We start from the raw sequence: 20,820 nt of genomic DNA, 5'->3' as shown, positions 1-20,820 counted from the left end.
AACACCACGTGTTCTTGTGTTGAGTCCGAAAGTCCACTACGCACGCGCACTTGAATAACAACACGTGTGGGGTTAGCGTGTGAGGGACCGGGAACTAGACTTTAAGTCAACAAACATGGCCGACGATGGCGAGAAGGTTGCACGAAAACAAAGAGGTCGCTACCGAGAATACATGCGTCATTCTAATCCATACAAATTTCCAGCGGCAAGAAGACGAAAAGGCAACCTCTATAAAGCGAAACAATCATCAACTGGTACACGAAATGATTTAAACAAATGCGATGTTGAAGAAATGATTCCCGACACGCGACATCATGCACGCCTCTTTGTACTGGCGATCCTGCTGAAATATTCGAAGCAGAAACAAACAGCATGATTTTAGGTGAAGACTGCAGCTATTTTCAAGTGCAAGACATGGAAGATTCAAGCACATTTGGATTGGAAGAAGAAAATAATTCGAGGATAAGCGGAGACGAATTTGAACTGTTTGATTCCGCGGATACTAACACTTTTGAACAATTTGTCAAAGACGAGGATGCTTGCTCGGACATTTTCAGTGACTGTGAGAACCCTGATGAAATAGACACTGAATGCATTCCAGAACATTGTGGAGCAGAATCAGATGACATGCTATATTCGGGAGCTCCAATCACAAGTAACTCAAGTGTTATGTTGTTGCTATCTTTCGTGTTTGTTTGGGTGTGGAGTCCATTGAATGTGTCACTTTCTTTAAACGTCTACAATTTGGGGATGCCATTTTTCACCCACAAATGTACAAGAGAGTTTCAAGAAGAAACAACTTCACCATTGCGTATTGCCAGGGAGGGCACACAAGCTATGGCCAAATTGAAGTGTTCTTTTTGGTTGAGGAAACTTCCAGGATGACTTGTGGCGCAGTCATCACTCCAATGCCCAAGTCTAGTGGAGTACTTTGTGAAAGCCATGAAGTATTGGGGAATGTTGTCAATCACATTGTTCCTCTCCACCAACCAAAGAAGAACAGATTTGACATTATCCCTTTAGAGGACATTATAGATGTGTGTCTGTACATTAAATTTTCAGATAGTGAGGTGGGATATGCTGCGCATTTTCCTAACCATTTTGAAAAGGACTGAACATTGTCTTGTATACATGTACATGCATTTTCTTTTGCAAATTTTAGACCAAAAATTGTCACTGGCCTGCCAATGCAAAGCGATGAACATCAACAATGATTGTATAAATTCAAATCACTGAATTTTTTTTGCATTCAAGCTTCCTCATCAGTCTTCAACACACAATCGGACGCATAAGGCCTTGCATTTAAGCTTACTGAAGCCTTATTACATTAAATTTTCGCACCACATTAATTTTGTGATTTTGAGGTTTATGCATTTCACAATTTTGCAAAAGGTTTTGTATTTTGAGTCACTTTTATTCTGTGTTTATCAGTGAGGTGATTTACCTTTTTGGCAATTTACTGTAAAAATTCTTTGACCTAAATATAAGGATTGTTGTACAAATAAGTTTCAAAAACTATTATGTTATCAAGCTTCAGGTCCGTTGACACTCACATCTTCAAAGTTAACTTCACTTTTCATTTTCTTTTGGACTTGCAAACTGTAATTTAACTTATTCTTTCTTGATTTTTACCTAATGCATCACATAATTTTCACATCATGTTATGTACACAAAACTTGTTTTTCATGCCACTTAAACTTTTCAATATTAAAATTAATTGCCAAATTCGCAAAGTTTAGGCATTGCAAAGATTTCATGTAATAAGGAACATGTAGCTTGTTATTTTCCTACTTACAGTCTGCAAAGATTTCATTTAATATAAAGCCTTGAATCTTTGCTACCAAACTTAATTTTTCAAACATGAAAAACTTTTTTGAAAAAAGGCCTTCAGTTCATGGTGACAATGAGAAAGATCTATTATTCAACAAAGTATGATGCAGTATATGCATGTTGATATTGTTGTAAGTTTCATAAAACTCAAGTTAACACTTGAATTATGACATGTAACACAATGACAATGCATAGGTGAACAGAAACTTGAATGAAATTTTCATCTATTTTTATTAGGGAAGCATGTCAGAGTGTTGCAAAGTTATCTCTTGACTCATGTAAAATATTCTTAGACTTTTATGGTCATTTCAGTCTAAAAAAATGTAGCCTGTCAGAATAATTAATGGTTTTTGCTCTCTGTTTACAATAGAGGACATTATTGTCTCAGTCCAATTAATAAAATTGTCAATTACTCAATGTTTGGACATGTGTTTTCTCATTGCCATTATGAGCATAGATATGTCCCATAGATTTCCCATAGAACTACTGTCATGGGAGATCTTTGGGAAACAAGAGCTGAAATGGTTGAAATATGGAGAGTGAATGCCCCATAGAGATCCCATACAGTTTTCACAATGGGAAATCTATGGGGCATGATGAACACCTGTCAGCTGGTATGGGTAATCTATGGTATACTCTTCATAATGAATGTCTCATATCAATGCCATAGGTAAGGACAGTTGTGGGAATTCTTATTGGTATGGGATGTGTATGGGAACCTTATTCCCATAGGTTTCCCATAAAATAAGAAGCCTTCTATTTTCTTCCCATGCATGTCCCATAGTTAAAAATTTGGTAAAATTTGGCCCCATACCAATTCCATATACCCAGGTTACCTTCCCATACCATTCCCATCTATGGGTCAGATATGGCCCAAGCAGTCCCATACCATTCCCATACTTTTGCTTTGGTAAGGGTACGTACGTAATTCAGTCAGTCAGTCCGCATAAATATACTCTGTGATGCTCTGAAAGGTGTCCTCCTGATCATTAAAGTGTTTGTTGAAAACCTTAACTTTGAAAGGATTTTCTCCAGCTTGTACCTTCTGGGGTAAGAATGCTAATGACCTTAAACAACAATTGTAAACGATAGGATGCATTCCATGTAGTTTGTGAGATTTACTTTGTATGGTACCATAAGCACAAGGTTTCAAAATTTGTCTACTCAGCCAAAAGTCTTGTTAAGTTTTGTCTCTGCTAAATTATAAATTTGGAATTATATATGCAGTTAAAATATTTGATAACCGCAGAGTCTATTACCTTGAAATCGAACACCTTTATTTCGATTCCGTTCGCATGAAAGCGCACGGTTTATACTTTTACATGCGGCCGTCAATTCTTGAGAGAAAATGTTCCCTCGTGATATACATGCGTTCGACGAAGGAGAACGCATACTGATCGTGTCGTTTTTGGGGAAATCACTCTCGAGGGTTTTACGGACTAGTCCCAAGGCGATCGATCATGATGCCATGCAATTTCAGGCATTGGGCGCCATTTTGGACTGGCTGACAGGCTGGTTGACTATGTGGCACAAATAGCCTCGATCTCACGTGAAAATGTTTTCTTGGCCGCCTTGAGCTTAAGACACCGATTTTTTTCTCTGCGCAATGAGTAAAATTAAAAAAACTTTTACTAGGGATCAAACGCAATTTGCTAATTTCTCATTATTAATAGTTATAGCGGAGCTCGCAGCGCGCACAGCGTATAGTAGGCCTCCATCGGTCAGGGTCGACCATGGGTATAGCATCCTAATTGTGTGTTTGGCTGGAGCATCTGCGACTATGACTGTGAAGGCCAATGCGTGAATGGCAGTCCCTGCCGCAAGTGCTGCACGTGTATGCTGTTTGTTGGACATTGCTGATACGAAGTTTTCTGCGGGTCCGCCTCCTTGTGGCAGCTTGTGTCAGCTTCTCTTCTCCTGTTTTGAGGTGCCTTGTAACGGCTCCTCTCCATTGTGACCGATCAGCTGCGAGATTTTCCCAGGTCTCTGTGTCAATTCCTACAGCCTTCATGTCACGCTTCAAAGCATCTCGGTATCGCAGCTGTGGGCGTCCTCTGCGTCTACTTCCAGTGGCTAGCTCGCCATACAGTAAGTCTTTGGGGATGCGGCCGTCTGGCATGCGATGAACGTGGCCCAGCCAGCGGAGTCTACGTTGCCTGAGTAAGGTTGACATGCTTGGCAGGCCCGCACGAGACAGGACCTCTGTGTTTGGGACTTTGTCTTGCCACGAAATTCCCAGGATGCGGCGGAGGCTTCTCATGTGGAAGGTGTTCAGGCGTTTTTCTTGTCTGGCGTACATCGTCCATGTCTCGCTGCCGTATAGCAGTGTACTGATGACGCAAGCGCTGTATACTGCCATCTTGGTCTTCTCTGTGAGCATGGGGTTGGACCACACACGTGTAGTGAGGCGTGCAAGTGTGGCAGCCGCCTTTCCAATTCTCTGGTCGAGCTCGAAGTCTAAGGAGAGATTGTCAGTGACAGTGGAGCCTAGATACGTAAAATGATGGACCACTTCGAGCTCGTAATCGTCGATGGTAACGGATGGTGGTGTTTCTGTTCCTTGTTCCAGGACTTTAGTCTTTTTCAGGCTGATGGTAAGCCCAAAGTCTTTGCAGGCCTGAGAGAAATGGTCCATGAGTGACTGAAGTGCTTGCTGAGTATGGCAGGCTACTGCTGCATCGTCAGCAAATAGCATGTCTCTTATCAGGGCTTCACGCACTTTGGTCTTTGCTCGGAGACGGGCAAGATTGAAAAGCCTGCCATCTGATCTTGTATGCAGGTAGATCCCTTCTTTCGATGCGCCAAATGCATGTTTCAGAAGGAAGGCAAAGAAGATTCCGAAAAGGGTTGGGGCAAGTACGCAGCCCTGTTTGACACCGCTGTTGATGTTGAATGACTCAGAGGTTCTGCCGTTGAACTGCACAGTCCCCTGCATGTTGGCATGGAAGGACTCAATCAGGCTGTGTAGTTTAGGGGGGCAGCCAATTTTAGATAGAATTCTGAAGAGACCCTCTCTGCTTACAAGATCAAACGCCTTGGTCAGATCGATGAAGGCAATGTACAAAGGCATCTGCTGCTCTCTGCATTTCTCCTGAAGCTGGCGGAGGGAGAATACCATGTCTATCGTTGATCTTTCTGCTCGAAAGCCGCACTGTGACTCTGGATAGATACGTTCAGCCAGTTTCTGAAGTCTTACCAAAATAACAGCGTAGACCCGTAATTATACCAAATAGTAGTAACCCGTCAAGCCGAAAAAAATTAGACTTATGACCGTACGGGCGTCTGCACAAGGTGCTTCTTTTAGCATGCGCGGCCAAATGTACTGTAAGGACTATCTTAATGGAAGGGCGAGGGAAAAGGTGATGTGCAGGCGCGATTGCTTGCGTAACTTGGATACTCCATTCGTATGCGCCAGGAGACACCGGCAGACGACAATGAAGTATGCATACTCGAATGTTGAGCTTTAGTGCAGCGTGCCGCGTTTACACGGTTAGATTTTACACGAGGGCCTCACGTGGGCTAGTAGATGTTAAGCCGCGTGAGTAAATAATTTTACAACCGCGTTTTGAGCGGGAAATTAAACTGGTTAGGTTGTAGTTAAACAGTAATTCTCAGTATTTTGCAATTTCTAAACAACTCGTAAGACAACAATACTGGCAGAGTTTAAGCTTTGTCAACCGGAGGAAATTGTTCTAATTCAAGTTCGTGGAGAGAAGGTTTTAAGTGAAAAAAGACTGGATATGAAGAGACAGAGCGACCAAAGAAAGCAACAAGTAAATGGCGTAAAGCGAGTCCAGAAAATCGCGCAAGAAAGTTAGAGAGGACGCCAAAATTGGCAGAATACGGCGAGAGGAACGCGAAAGAGAACAATAAAGGGCATAAGTAAAAAGGCGGATATCTAGCGAAGAGCAACGAGAGAAGGAAACAAAAAGTCACTCCTGAAAAGAGACTGAAAAGAGGTCAGCAAGAAAGAGAAGCGAACTACAAAGGATCCGCAAAAGAAAAGGAGGCGAGTCGTGTCTTATCTGGGTTTTCTCTCTCGCTAAGACCCGGAAAAATTCAAACTTTTTTCTTAATCAGTCCTCGTTTGACACTAGCTTCAGTTTTTAATTCAACTAACTCCTACTAACTTAATTCAAATAACTCCACACTACACATCCTATGGCCTTCTGAAATTTCCTGATATTTTTAAACTGAACACGTGTATGCTTTTTTATGATTATTTCCACCATGAAAAGTTTCTTTAGTATCTGAACTACATAATTACCCGCAGTGCATCATCTAATCAAGTCGCAATACCTTTATTTCGTACTAATCTTAGGAGATTTTGCCCAAGCATTATTGGAAGTTTCTTTTGGAACGATATTCCGCAATCCATTAGAGACAAACCATCTAAAAAAAATGTTTAGAAAAGTACTTTTACGCTGGTACCTTGCTCAATACTAATGAAACATTATCTCTTTTATAATTTTCTGAGCTATTTTGTCATTTTTCCTTTACTTTTTTATTAAAAATCTCAAGTCCTTTGTTATACATAACTTTAAGGGGCACAATGTTAGTTTACCTAGATGTGCCCCTCTCCTCTCCAACATACAATGTAATACAATTTAAGTGTTGTAGTTTCTGTTCTACGAATTTTTTCCTTTGTAAATCTTTATCTGATACTATGTTATATCACGTTATATTTACATAAATATGTATCAGCTAGGAATTGGAGAAAAAAAAACTGATCACGTTTCGGCTAAACAGTGACTCTGGCATCCATCGCCTAAAAACCCTCGCGCCGGTTCATCGCTCGAATAATATTTCATAGTGTTCGTATTATTCAAGTTATTTCTTTTCCTATCGTTTGAATGTTTAATACAGTCGTGATGTTATGGGAAAAGAAGTTGAAGAAATCTTACGATTTTGTTTTGCCTAGAATTATTTTTCAAATGATGGCGAACGGCGAGTGCAAGTTTCTACTTTTTTTTCTCTTCAGTTAATTATCGCAGGATTTACTCTATTCATTTAAAAAATTCGCGCTTTGCCAAAGATGTGTTGCTTTACCTTAAGAACGAAGTAATCTCTTAAGTAATGTAATCTCTTTAGCCGAATTTTTCAAAGCAAAGCAAGGTCAGAATGTTCCCAAACGTGACCAAAGTAATCTTGAAACCTTACTGATAGATTTATTTCATTGTAAAGTGTAAGCTTAGGAAGTTGCAGCATGCAAGTGACCAATCCGATTCTCAGAATTATTCGAGTTTCAGTTGCGTCGAGCGTTAGGTAAGCTTAATTTAAGCCGTTATATCTATTCTTTGGTAAGATTTTGATCACGTAACGAATATCGCAATTTGTATTCACCACAAACTTTCAAAATCCTAGCATTATAAATGGCCACTCGATCATTGTTTGAACCAGTCGCTATGTCAACTTTTAATTGTCCCTTCTTTTAATTCCACGGCGCCAACGACTTTCTTTTCATTTACAACACTCACGCTATTCTCGTTTTCCCATCGAACCAAAATAAAACCCATCTTTAGAAATGTTATATTAAACAAAACAGTTGAGAAAAGAAACAACTTGAAGCAAGAGCGATTAACCGATGAAAGTTACATTCAAAGATGAGCGCCAAATGGAGATTTCTTTGTTTCCGATCACGGGCATGATAACGTGCATCTTTTAGCAAAGAGAATCCGCTGGCCTGACCCATTGCAGTCTCAAGAGAAGCGCGCAGAATTATTCTGTCTCAATTCTGACCGGTTCTTTTCTCTTGGATGGTGGATACCTTGGATCCATGTTTTATCATTTCACTGCACGGGAAGATATGAACTCAATAAATTGACCTCGCTCCCAATGTGTGGCTTCATAGCTCAGTTGGTAGAGCATCGCACCGGTATCGCGGAGGTCACGGGTTCGAATCCCGTTGAAGCCCTGATTTTTTTCAGGCTTCTTCTTTCCAATTGCTTAAATTGGAAAATTTACTGCGATGATCACATTTCCACTTTCATCTACAACCGCAGTACAAATATGAATTATTTCATATAAAAAAACTCCACAATATAAATAATGATGTGAGTTCACTCTATGTAGAAATAATCGACAAGAATCGAGCAAGAATGCACGATTTGTGGCCGAAAGTTGTCGAGGAAAGAAAGAATTGAAACCCACTTGAGTTATGTTCACGGCAAAGGTGAGAAACAACACAAGCCAATCACATTAGGAAGTATAAGAGATACCTAGATGATCACAGTGTACCAGTACCCAAATCAACAAAGCTTGACCGTGACAAGCGTTCAGCAACACGTTCCAACACAGCTAGCCATCTAGATTCCTCAGTCGGTCTTTCCACTAAACTAGCAGTAGTGCTAACAGAGTCAATTGCGTCTCATAACGGAGAAACATTTGCACGAGAGACAGAAGCAACTATATGCCATAACAACGGTGCATTGTGGGATATGTAAATCTCGACTAGGATCCTGGGTAGAATACACAAGTTCCGCCTAAACTCCCGGGTTGGATGCAGAAATCCCACTTAAGATCCCAGGTGGGATCAAGTTTTTATCCCAGGTGGGATCCCACCACCTAAGGCGGGATCCGCCTGACATTTTACCTGGGTAACATTTCAATTACCTCAGCAAACTGTAATCATCGGAATTGCAAGCCAAGGTGTATTTACCAAGTGCTCAAGTTTCCAAATTAATCACCTAATTCTTACAGTAGAGTTCATTCCTTTTTGAGGCTATCTTCAGCTTTATCATCCTGTTACATGTGAAATCATCAAATGTTACTCACATATTTAAATAATTACCAGAATCAAAAGTTATAATTTTTATATAACCTGCTACCTTTAATTGTGCTCCAGGAATAGTAAATCACATGGAGAAAAGATATATTTAGGTGTCCTTAAACATGGATTAATCCTGTCTTAAACTCAGGTTTAATAAGTTTAAGTTGATGTTTAAGTCACTTATACCTAGATTTAAGTTGGACTTAAACCTGGCTTATACTATCTTAAGGCTAAAACTTAATGCAGGTTTAAGTGCACATTAAATATGTCCAAAACATTCCTGTATGTTTAAGTACTGTTTAATTGAAGTAAACAGAACTTAAACATTTAATGTTGTCAAAGTACCATTTAATGCAAATTAATCTGCTCAAAATTTGTTGCTTATTTTAGTTTTGAATCAAATTTGTGAAATCAGTGAAATATTATTGTTTTGTTGTTTCATTACTAAACTGCCACCCACCAGGTCACATATCACACTAAACAATATATGTTTCAAGTTTCTTTTATTTTAAATTCACTGGTACACATTCTTAAAGCTACTGCCTATTTGTAATTAACCCTTTAACTCCCAGGAGTGATTAACAAGTAACTTCTCCCTAAAATATCTTGAACTTATCCAGCAAAGAGATAATGAGAATTCTCAAACTTATCAGGTATAGGTCTTTGTCTTGATATCACACCAGATTCTCATAACTAAGTTACAGGGAAATATGTAGCAGCTAGAGAGGATAGTTACCAATCAGATCTTGGGAGTTAAAGGGTTAAAATGTCACACATACCTAGCTTATTTATGCTTGACAGGAACAAATTTTCCCCATCATAAGTCAATAAATTTAACAATACTTGGAAGAAACTATCCCTGTGATCTAGATGACAATAATTTGTTCTAACAAAACAATTACTTCAGTTTGCCATTAAATACATGATAAATAAATGAATAAAAAGTAGAAAAAGTGTTAAGTATTTTTTCAATCACGACTCTTTGTTTATCTGCCTGACAGCCCAAAGTGGGCCAGCAGGTGCAGGCCTCTCCGACATGCCACCAACACTCCTTGGCTTAGCCATTGCCCTGGCATGGGGGGGTCAAATTATTTTTGTAGGTTCTGTCTAGCCTGGCTTTTGCATTTGTCAAGCTTGTTCTTTCCCATGATAGCTTCTTGGTTACATATCTTGCCAGTTTCTTTTCTTTTTCACCAGTAATGAAATCTTCTTGCTCCTCATAATCTGATTCTTCGCTACTCATATAATCAATGTAAAGGATTTCATTATAATACTGTTTTTCTTTTGGTGTCATAGAAGCTTGTAGCACCTCATAGGATGACTGACGCCTTTCCAGTTTCTAATGGAACAAAAAGCAACAATTTAGTCATTATTTAGTTAATAACCAGACCAAATTATATCTATGAAACATATAATTTATTGTCAAATAGAAATACTTTTCTAACTCAAAATGATATCCCACAAAAGATATAAAATATGAAAATAACAATCAGCAATAAATAGAACTCCCAGAAAAAAATTCATGCTACAAAACAGTACTAAATTAAAGCAAACCCATATTATTTGGTTAACTACCAGCAAGGTTGACTTTCCTAATTAATGTGTATTTGTACACCAGTTGTAAACATACCAGTCCTACTTACAGTGTATGACAAATTTGTGCATGGCATTGTTTCATTTTTTGTTGCTGTATATTATCCCACATTGTATTGTGTTTTCAAACTATTATTATGTTGGTACAATGCCATGCACAAATTTGCCACAGTATTAAACAACACTTGTTGTCAAACTGAATTGAAACGTTTGATTCAGAAGCCATGCTTCAGCCACACTATCTTGAAAATTTATTCTTGAATATAGGTTTAGCATGGCAAAAGCAAGACAACTTAGCTAGTCCTTACATTTAGCAAACGCCTGCTCCTTTTGCACTTTTCTTTATGCTCTTCATTTTTCCCTTTTCTTATCCTCTGCTCTCTTTCTTTAGTTGTTTTGAAGTACCGATAAAACTGAGCTGTTGAGTTAAAAACAATAATTATTATCGCTGCATGATATCCTAAAATTACAATACAATGACAAGTCTATGTGTATATGTAACATCAGCTTATGGATATATATTAATTAAAAGAATTAATGCTGGTAATATTGTGTTTTCCCTCTCAGTTTTTAAGTTTTCTGTCCAAGATATTTCAGAAAGGTGATACTTTTATCATGGCGTTCGGACGCGGCTTCAAGCTCTCCGCAAATTTATGTGTGTTTCTCTGTATTTACATCACTTTGGAGTTCTTCAGGTTCTCAGATGTATATGAGAACACTTTTCTTAACGATAGAGAGACGTATTTTGTTTCCCAGATGAATTGCAGGGCTGAAGTTGCTGGTGCTTCATTTCATCGAAAAGAACCGACCCGGAGGCAAGAGTCTAATGGACGACTGAAGAGTGTTATGCTTTGTAAGCTTTTTCATCGTGCCTGTTTTGCTTTGACTCTTATTGCTCTTGCTGGTGACATTGAGATTAATCCCGGCTACCAGACATTTGCTGATATCAAGTCCACTAGAGGTCTCAAGATTGCTCACTTGAATATACGAAGTCTCGCAAACAAAACCGACTCTCTGCGTCTTGAGGGAATTAACAACAAAACTTTTGACGTGCTAACTCTGTCCGAGACTTGGCTGGATTCCTCAACAAGTGATGCTGAAATAAAACTCCCTGGATTTGTGTGCATAAGGTTAGATCGCACTGGCAATAAAGAGGGATATGGCGGAGTTGCTATGTATGTAAGAGAAGATTTGGCGTTTCGTTTGCGGAATGATATCAATACTGGTGGACAGGAATGTTTATGGATTGAATTAATTCGAGATAAATGTAAGCCAACGTTATTATGTTGCGCTTATAGAGCACCAGATGCCGATCTCCGCACTTTTATTTCGTCTCTGCGAGATAGTATCACTATGAACTCAAAACCCATGAAAATCTTGTGAAATAATTCATTGTAAATTCACAGATTTTTCACAGGATTTTCATGGTTAAATCAATGACATTTTCATGGTCTCAGTGCCATGAAAAAGACCTGAAAAATCCCATGAAAAACCTGTGAAAATTTCCATATTCACGACCCATGAAATATTGAGTAAAGTGACCCAGAAGCCATGAAATACCCATGAAAATGGCATTTCATGGCCTTTTCAAAGGTACTGAGAAACCCATGAATTTCAAGCCCAAAATTTCATGGTGTCAAAGTTCACTGGTTTTTAATGGGTTGCAACAAATCATGACCCATGAATATCCTGTGAATATGTAAAAAATTCATAGACCATGAAAATTTTCCTTGAATTTTCATGGCCTCTACATGGTTTTTTCATGGCACATGAAAGTTAATAGCCAGTTAGTTTTCATGGGGTTGTTAGGAATATACAAGCACCATGAAAATTCTTTGGAAACCCTATGAATTTGGAATTAAAAATTCTTCACTTTTCTTGTACCAAAGACTGTACTACAGTGTATAGCTTGCAGCACACCACAACTGTAATACATACACTATCACTTAAATTATACACTGAAGAACTAACCTATCTGTGAAACTTCTTGGTCCTGTTGTACAAGCACACACACATGAAAGACATGACCAGAAGTCTGGATTCTCTGATAGTTTATTTTGTTTCACCAGTTGTATATAAATATTACTTTAAGATTCCAAAATTGTGATAATTCAGTTTACACTTTCTTAAATAAAAAAAGTTGGTATGAAATTTTCTGCATAAAATTAAGATGTTAATGATTTTTAGCTCTATTTTGATATCACTGATTTTCCTTGTGGAGACAGATTCTGCTCCTATATTTCTGTTTATTTAAACTATTTTGTAGGTATATTATAAATAAATTTGATGTGAAAAATATTTGGACGAAATTATTAAAAATATATTCACTGGTTTGATGTATTTTTGTCTAAACTTCAAATATCATTTCCTTTGTCTAAAATCATGTGTAAAATGTTATGGACAGTTATTATAATGTCTATTTATGTAACAGCATTCATGTAAATTTCTTGATATGTTTTACACTTGTGATCAATACTCTCAAGGTAACTAACAACAAAACAATTACCAACTTTCTGCACTCTTGCATGTGTGAAGATATATCTATGGCTGACTATGTCAGTGTCTCTCTGTTTTGGCCACCTGAATGTGCCATCCTTCTTTCGGTTATCATTACTATTTGCATCTTCATCATCATTTGTACCAAGATAGGCTGCTTTAGCAAGTTTGCATTTCCTTTCATCAGTTTTGTAGACCACCACTCTTCACTGTTTGCAAAATAAAGGGAGCACATCATCAGTTATCTAAGAGCCTTTCTTATGTACGTAGTAAACCTAGAAATGGATAACTCGCCAAAACAGGTTCTTTTCAACATGAAGCCGTCAGATATTAAGCGACGCACTGTAGAAGTGAGGTGAGGTATTTCGTATTCAGAATTTGACTGTAATTTTATTCCTAAGAACGGTCGTAAGTATTTCCATACAAACTCTTGTGATGTTTCGCCAGATGATCACAGAATAAAATTTCCAAGTTAAATCAATAGTTAGCGTGCGCGCTCCGATGTTTACGCGTAATAAGATGACCAAGCTTGAACTTACCCCTTCACGTTGTAATGCATATCGATAACTTCATCTTGAGGAAACCTCTTTGAAAAAACTTTTCAGACGGTCCATTGCGTTGATCTGGAAAAAAAGAGACTGCTACACAAACACTACGAGAAATGCAATTGGAATGGAACCATTCCGTTCGAGGTACGAAAAAAACCGCCCACTTCTTCGTAAATCACGTGTACTTTCACGTGGTGACCTTAGGTCATCGCAGCCATCATAGGTCAGCGGTCACATAGTGACCTCACAGGTTATCGTGTTCGACGTTACGAAATGACTCCGAAGAGGTTTCGTTGCTGCATCTGTAATCTTATAAAATAAAGCAGCACAAAAAGCTGTTCGGTATTTGGAATTCGAAGCAAGTAACAACCGACAGGACATCAGAGTCCAAGAAAGTCAGAGCTGACATCGACAGTGATTCCTGTGAAAGCGATCACGAAATCAACAACGATGTTGTAGAAGGCGATCTCAATGAATACATGAAGGTAACGTTTCATCCCGACTGAGAAGATGGCCTGACTCTGTTAACCGGCGACTCTATGAACGAGGTAAAAATAGAATTTTTTTCAGGTTACATTTGCACACTATTCAAAGTTCCAAATTGAGGTGACAAAGTGATTGATTTGTCATTGTTTTGTTCCACATTTCGTGTAGATGCAATGCGTACCATTGCTGTACAACTTAAGCATCTGTACTCTGCAAGTGCCTTACTGGAAAAGCCCTAGAAGATTCCTCAGCCGTAAGAATGTAAGAGAAGGCCTTGAACAGGTTTCCAGAGTCATGGCTAACAATCAAAGCCAGCAGTGAGGCAGAAAAAATTCAACAAAGTCGTCCAGGCATGGCGAAGGCAAAAAGGCCCCAAAAAATCAAAGTGAGGATCAAACATCTGGGTCATTGCCTCCAGCCCCATTTGTCTCAACAAAGGAGCAAATTGAAGATCCATTGTTTTTAGTCATTGTTTTGTGATTTCCTGTACATTTTACGTTAACAAAGGCCACTTAAGATGTTTAGGGACATTTTCATTCGACAGTTTTCGCGCTGTACACCGAAATTCCATCAGTGGATAAATTTATAACAAGTCAGTTCCACGGATCATGAAAGTCAGCTCGTTGACAAATCAGTAACTGATGAACTCATTAATACCACTTTTAATGGCCTATGGATTCATCAATGAAATTCATGGGCAACAGATTTCAGGAAATATTCATGGCCCATTAATTTTGTTCTCCCAAAACAAATAAATTGTTAGCCCATGAAATGCTGTTTGATTGCAATTCATGGGCATGAAATTCATTCTGATGACTTTCTGGGGAAACTAATGGGTCATGAAAGTAGACTTTGAAGAAATTCATGGGTCATGAAAGTAGGCATATAAAGAAATTCATAGGTCATGAAATTAATTCTGGTAACTTTCATGGCAAATCAATGGGTCATAAAAATTGACTTTGAAGAAATTCATGGGTCATGAAAAAAATTCCCCTAATTCATGGAAAATTCATGGCTTAAAATAACCCCATGAAATTTCACTTTGCAGTGTTCATGGGCCATGAAATGATCTTCATGGGTTTTTCACACGAAATTCATGGAATTTTCATAAAACTACAGTTCATAGTGTATGCCTGCTGTTGATCTTGAAAAATCGGATGTGGTCATTTTAGAAGATCTAAACGCAAACATGATGCCTAATTCAAAATTGCCCAAGAAAGACAAACAACTACTTCTCAACTTCTCGCGCGCTTTTGACTTCACACAGCTGATAAAAGAGCCTACTCGAATATCTGACACCTCACGGACCTTGATTGACCTGATTTTTGTCAATAATGAACATCGCATTGTTAAATCTGGTGTTGTTCCGTTTCCATTGAGCGACCATTACCTGGTGTTTTGCATTCTAAAGACTGGTGCGCACACAAAAGCACATCCAAGAATGTTTGAGTATCGCTCTTACAAGAATTTCGATGCGAATTCATTTAACGAAGATCTTAGGTATGTTCCTTGGCACGTCGTTGACAATGAAAACAATATCAATGACGCTTTATTAACTTGGAACAAACTGTTTTCAGAAGTTGCAGACGATCATGCACCTGTCAAACGACGACGTGTGAAGGGAACACCTATTCCTTGGATGAATAGCAAAATTAGCGAATCGATGAGAGATCGAGACTGGTATCATCGTAAAGCACGTAAATCGAACTCAGAAAAGCACTGGAACACTTACAGGAAACTGAGGAACAAAGTAAACCGCTTAGTAAAATCTGCTAAGTCGAAATATTACTGCGAAATGATCGAGGAAGCCAGAGGAGATCACGGCAAAATGTGGAAAGCTGTAAACGAAGCTTGCAATCGTAATTCATCCTCAGAAAAGGTTCAGTGCATCATTTCCGATGGCATTCAGCACACCACTTCCAAATCCATTGCTGTTGCTTTGAATAGCTTCTTTGCATCTATAGGCAAGCGCCTAGCTGACAAAATAACGACTACCTGGTCGAATTGCAACTTGGTTTTAGAACAACCGTTGTCTCAGTTCCAGTTAACTGAACTAGCGGAATCGTTTGTGCTTCAGCAGCTTACCTCTTTGAAGACAAATAAAGCAATTGGTTTGGACAAAATTAGTGCTAGACTACTCAAGAGCTCTGCTAATACAATCACTCCCTCCATCACTAAGCTGTTGAATCGATCGATTCTTACTGGTAAATTTCCTAAATTATGGAAATGCTCAAAAATTACAGCCTTGTTTAAATCAGGCGACCGGTCAAATGCATCGAACTATCGACCTATCTCTATTTTACCGACACTCAGTAAAATTCTCGAGAAAGCCGTGCATTCCCAGCTGTACCAGCACTTGGTTATTAACAACCTTCTCACAAGGAAACAGTTTGGATTCAGGAAGGGGCTCTCTACTGAATCTGCTTTGACATCATTTGCTGATGAAGTCTTATTGAACATGGAACAAGGTAAACTGTGTGGGGCCGTGTTTTTGGATTTAACCAAGGCTTTCGACACTGTGGACCATCGGATTTTGTTACGCAAGCTCTCCAAAATTGGTTTATGTGAGAACTCGCTTCAGTGGTTCCGCTCTTACATTACTGACAGGAAACAGCGTACATGTTGTGGGAATGAGTTGTCTGATGAATTGTCAGTTACCCATGGGGTCCCTCAGGGAAGTATTCTGGGTCCTCTGCTATTTTTCATCTACATTAACGATTTGCCAAGCGTTCTAGATGCCTGCCAAGCATCACTTTATGCAGATGACACGGTGATCTACTGCTATGGGTCTTCCTCTCAGGAGCTGACTGAAAAGCTCAACCAAGACCTCCTGGCTGTGGCGAAATGGCTGAATGAACATAAGTTAACACTGAATCTGGACAAAACCAAATGCATGCTTATAGGCAGTAACAAGAAGTTACAGAGGAAAATAGCTCTAACTGTTTCAATCTTTGATCATTGTATAAACAATGTTACTTGTTTTAAATATCTTGGAATCTTAATATCGTCTGATTTTTCGTGGACAAATCATGTCGAATACATGGCAGGGAAAGTTAATCAAAGGCTTGGCCTACTTAGACGCATTAAGCATTTGTTACCGTCTAAGGCGCGCATCCTTTTTTATAAAAGCCTTGTTATGCCCTTATTCGAGTATGCTGATTTAGTTTGGGGAGACAAACATAATGTAACTTTAATGTCTAGTTTGCAAGTACTTCAAAATAAGGCGGCTAAAATAATATTAGATCGACCACTGTATTCCTCTGCGTCTGATGCGTTAACTACACTGAAGTGGTTAACACTAGAAAAAAGGCGCTTCCAGCGCCGATGCGTACATGTATATAAATGTCTTAATGGTCTCATGCATCACGAACTAACATTAGTCACTCAGCAAGAACAGCATAGTTACAACACAAGAAATAAAGCAAACCTCAAAATTCCATCCGTTAAAAGAAACTGGGGCAAACAAAGAACTGGCTATCATGCTGTAAGTGATTTTAACTCGCTGGACAAAACTATACGAGCCTCTGATAATGTAAATATTTTGAAGCGTCAGATTTTTAATTCATTGATTTAAGTTTTGTATTACACATAAGATACATTAGTTTTTAGTAGCATCTTTTAGCATTTTTATTCATTGTAAATTTTTAATTTTTAATTTTCGAGGTCCTTTTTGTAAACCACTTTTCAGTGAAAAAGTTTCCTCATTAAAGATTGTCATTATTATTATTATTATTTAAAATTTGTTTGATTTTGCACAAGGTAAATGCTTCTTGTTCTAACTTGCACACAACATTAAAACTTGATTCCTGTAATGTAATACCTTCCATTTGTAAGTCAGTCCATAGGCAGCTTTCTCCTCCATGCTCTTTTTTCTGTACTTCTTTCACTTTTGTAAAAATACTCTGGTTTCTCTCTGACTGTGGACTGTAATAAAAATGAGAATGTTATTTTTGTTTTAAACAATAACCAGAGGCAGTTATAATAATATTATTATTATTATTCAGCCAAAAAAGGAAATAATAATTCAAGTAAAGCAGTTATACAAGAGGGACAATTTCCTAATCACTGCTGGTACAGTGCAGAAGCTACATGCTTTTTACACCTTCAAACTGACATTAGGATTTCTGGTTCTTGGAGGGAAAAGATTTCTCAAAACAAAAATTTGCATGTATTAATCTATCAGCAACATAATAGTTGAAATAACAGATTCTAAAAGTTTACCACCTCCTACTCCCAATTTGAATATTTTACACTGGCCCCAGACTCTAAACACTGGCCTCAAAACAGATGACTAACAGTCCCTTACAAGAAGCTGGTCAGAGAGAGATTTAGTTCTTGGTGGTAAAGTTTTAATTCTAATATCTTGCATGCCATCTCTCTTAGTGCCTTGCTATTTAAACACATCATCTTATGTATGGTAAAAAAATAACATACTCCTCATCAATGATGAAACCTTGTGTCACTTTTTTTTCTACCATCTTTTTGTAGATGAACCGAAACCGTTTCTGGAAGATAATATGGAAGAACATCATATGTCAAAAGTCAATTCAAACCACAAACTTGTTTATTTCTTTAATCAGGGTCAGCAGGGTTTTTGGGTAAACAGTACACAGTGGAATTTTAAACTGGGTAAACAGTATTTTTGCTAAATGCTTGCAAAATAGGCACAAGAATTCAGCACAAGGATGTTCCAACTTTGTGATAAGCACTAGAACCAACATCTACACATATTGTGCTTTAAGTTAACACAGAACACGCGTGATGGCGGAATGGCGGTGTCTTTGAAGACACGTTTTATGCTTCTGATACACCGCAACTGAAACTCTCAAACACAACTTAACGGTACTAAAGTTGAAAAAATTTATATCCTTAAAGTAATTAAAGAATATTTACCCTTAAGTCATTTGGAATCACAACATTTGATTCTCTGCGAGAGCTTTTAGAACGTTTGTTGCCTTTCTTCTTTGCCTGCCCTTCCAGACTCGCAAGTTGGTTCTTCAGCTTTGCATTTTCTTGCTGAAGGACTGCATTCGTATCTTCTTGTTTCTTTTGCCCTTCGAGAATCGAATCAATCCTTCTACTCATTCTTTCCATAAGAACAAGCTGTCTCTCTTGAACTGGATCGTTTGCAGCCATCATCCTATCGAGGAAGAATCCAAACACGTGCCCGCAACGAAACGAAACGAAACTCGACCGAGTGAACGAACGACAGTGAAAGATCAAATATCCCGCGATTATAGTTTTGGACATTTGATTGGCGTTCTTACGGTATTTGTCATGCGCATAAGGATCTCGGCCTCACTCTGGGGACGAGACATACCGCGTCCTCGATACAAACGCGCGCTTTTCAACGTTCAGTTAGAGATGTCTGGTGACGTTTGCAGTTCAGAGCTGTTCACTTCATGCTCAGAAACCCCGGTTTCCTTGTTCAGCAAAACCAATGCTTGGGAAGTTTTAATACCCTTTGTGTGTGGGTGCAAATAGCTTTGAACCTAGAGCATCAAGCTACTTTTTGCCTGTTTATAGGATACACAGTCTTTTTGCTGGAGCTTATTTAACTCTTGACAATGTAAAACTCGTGGCAGTTTGCCCTATTCCACGCCGTGCCATTATTTTACCAGCCAGTTATTAACATCAATCTACATTCACATGTCGTTGTTGTTTTTAATATATTTAACAATAAATATTATTCCCCTTAGTGGTGGTGGATATTTAATGAGCTGTGAAGTATATACCAAACCAGTGAGATAAAAGAATTATAAATTTATAAGAACACTGCAAAAAAAAGTTTTTCACACTTCAGCTTAAGCTGGGAAGTGGATAGCACATGCATGTACTATCCTGAGTTTGAGTAGCCAATCAGAGCATGCAAAAAACACTGTCCACTGGTTTGGTATATACTAAAATTATATGGTTTTGAAGAAATGTACCTTATTTGCTCAGGTTAGTCAAATTCCCTGTGCAACCACCTTCCTTTAGTGAAACAGTTTCCAACACAAGAAATCAAGTCTCTTGTTCACAATCAACAAACACAGTTTCATTACCCAAAGAATTGAAAAAGCAATAAAATCAGTAGCGTGAAATATTGTGGCTTTACTAAATACATAATATTAATATTAATCTATGGCTGCTCTCGTATGGTTTCTGGTTCTGGTGAGAGATTATGTCAATAAAGTAGACTTGGTGTACACCAAAAGATTTGATGTGTTTTTAAGGTCCTTAAACACGGCATAAATATTATGATAAATTTAATGTTGTATTTAAGGCTCCTTTAACTAGACCTTAAATCTCCCCAATAGGTTTAACGTTAGATTTAAGGTGGTTTAAAGTAACCCTAAATCCTTCAAAGGATTTAAGTACGGTTAAAATGACTTAAACATAGCTTAAATCTCAATGTCGATTTAATTTGCATTTAAGAATGCTTAAACCTCGCCTAAACAAAGGTACATTTTTAAGTCATGTTTAAGTTTAGTAAACATGGCTTAAATTTGTCTTTGGGTTTAATAGTTGTTTAATTTTACTTAAATGACACTAAAATTTGGCATTTTACCCAGTGAATGGTATTGAAGAGGAAGGAAGAAAGTTCTTGAAACATCCTATGTTAAATGAAACATTGTTACAAATGTTAATTGTGATTGCAACAAAAAACATCTGTGAAGCTATAATAACAATTACCTTTGCAGGTAAACAAACCATGACGAAGCATGATATGAATAAATTTAATCTCACCCAGTCTAAATGTAGAATCCAAAATCTAATTAACTTACCGGTGAATAGGGAAAAGCTCAATGTGTTTTTCCTGCTTTTGTCATTCTAAATATCACAAATCAATCATGCCACCACTTCGGTGAGATTTTTTTTTAATGATGTGTACTTTTTCTTATGGACAGCTATTTTTTGTATCTATCTTTTACCAGCTGACATCTGAGAAGAATGAAGTCCACACCGGAAATTTGACACATTGCAGGCAACCCTACCACTGATTAAGTTTTATTTGATCAAAAACATGAGCGGCAATAGAGGAAATTACCTAACAAAATTCAAGTTTCCCCTCTTAGGTATTCTGTGAGATGTTTTCTATCACATTGTGAAGTTTAC

The 20,820-nt window shown here is 38.1% G+C and overlaps 2 protein-coding genes and 2 pseudogenes across 3 annotated transcripts in view; 2 read left to right on the top strand and 2 right to left on the bottom strand.

Annotated features, from left to right (window-relative positions):
* The window catches only part of LOC149034375 (uncharacterized), a 182,203-nt pseudogene that overhangs the window by 140,242 nt on the left and 21,141 nt on the right, over window positions 1-20,820 (bottom strand). The gene's annotated exons all lie outside the window — the stretch shown is intronic.
* LOC149034380 (uncharacterized) lies at window positions 116-885 on the top strand (annotated as a pseudogene).
* LOC149034379 (uncharacterized) lies at window positions 14,852-16,533 on the top strand. The gene is made up of 2 exons (XM_089194856.1): window positions 14,852-16,400; window positions 16,523-16,533. The coding sequence occupies exons 1-2, from the start codon at window positions 14,852-14,854 to the stop codon at window positions 16,531-16,533; spliced, it is 1,560 nt and encodes a 519-aa protein (XP_089050982.1).
* LOC149034378 (uncharacterized) lies at window positions 17,427-19,190 on the bottom strand. The gene is made up of 3 exons (XM_089194855.1): window positions 18,616-19,190; window positions 18,157-18,227; window positions 17,427-17,646 (listed from the first exon to the last, which is right to left on the bottom strand). The coding sequence occupies exons 1-3, from the start codon at window positions 18,970-18,972 to the stop codon at window positions 17,427-17,429; spliced, it is 648 nt and encodes a 215-aa protein (XP_089050981.1). The 5' UTR covers window positions 18,973-19,190.

Source organism: Pocillopora damicornis, chromosome 14, assembly GCF_964200805.1.
Source record: "Pocillopora damicornis chromosome 14, jaPocDami1.2, whole genome shotgun sequence".
NCBI lineage: Eukaryota > Metazoa > Cnidaria > Anthozoa > Scleractinia > Pocilloporidae > Pocillopora > Pocillopora damicornis.
The sequence above is the reverse complement of the archived record's forward strand: the minus strand, read 5'-3'. Positions and strand labels throughout refer to the sequence as shown.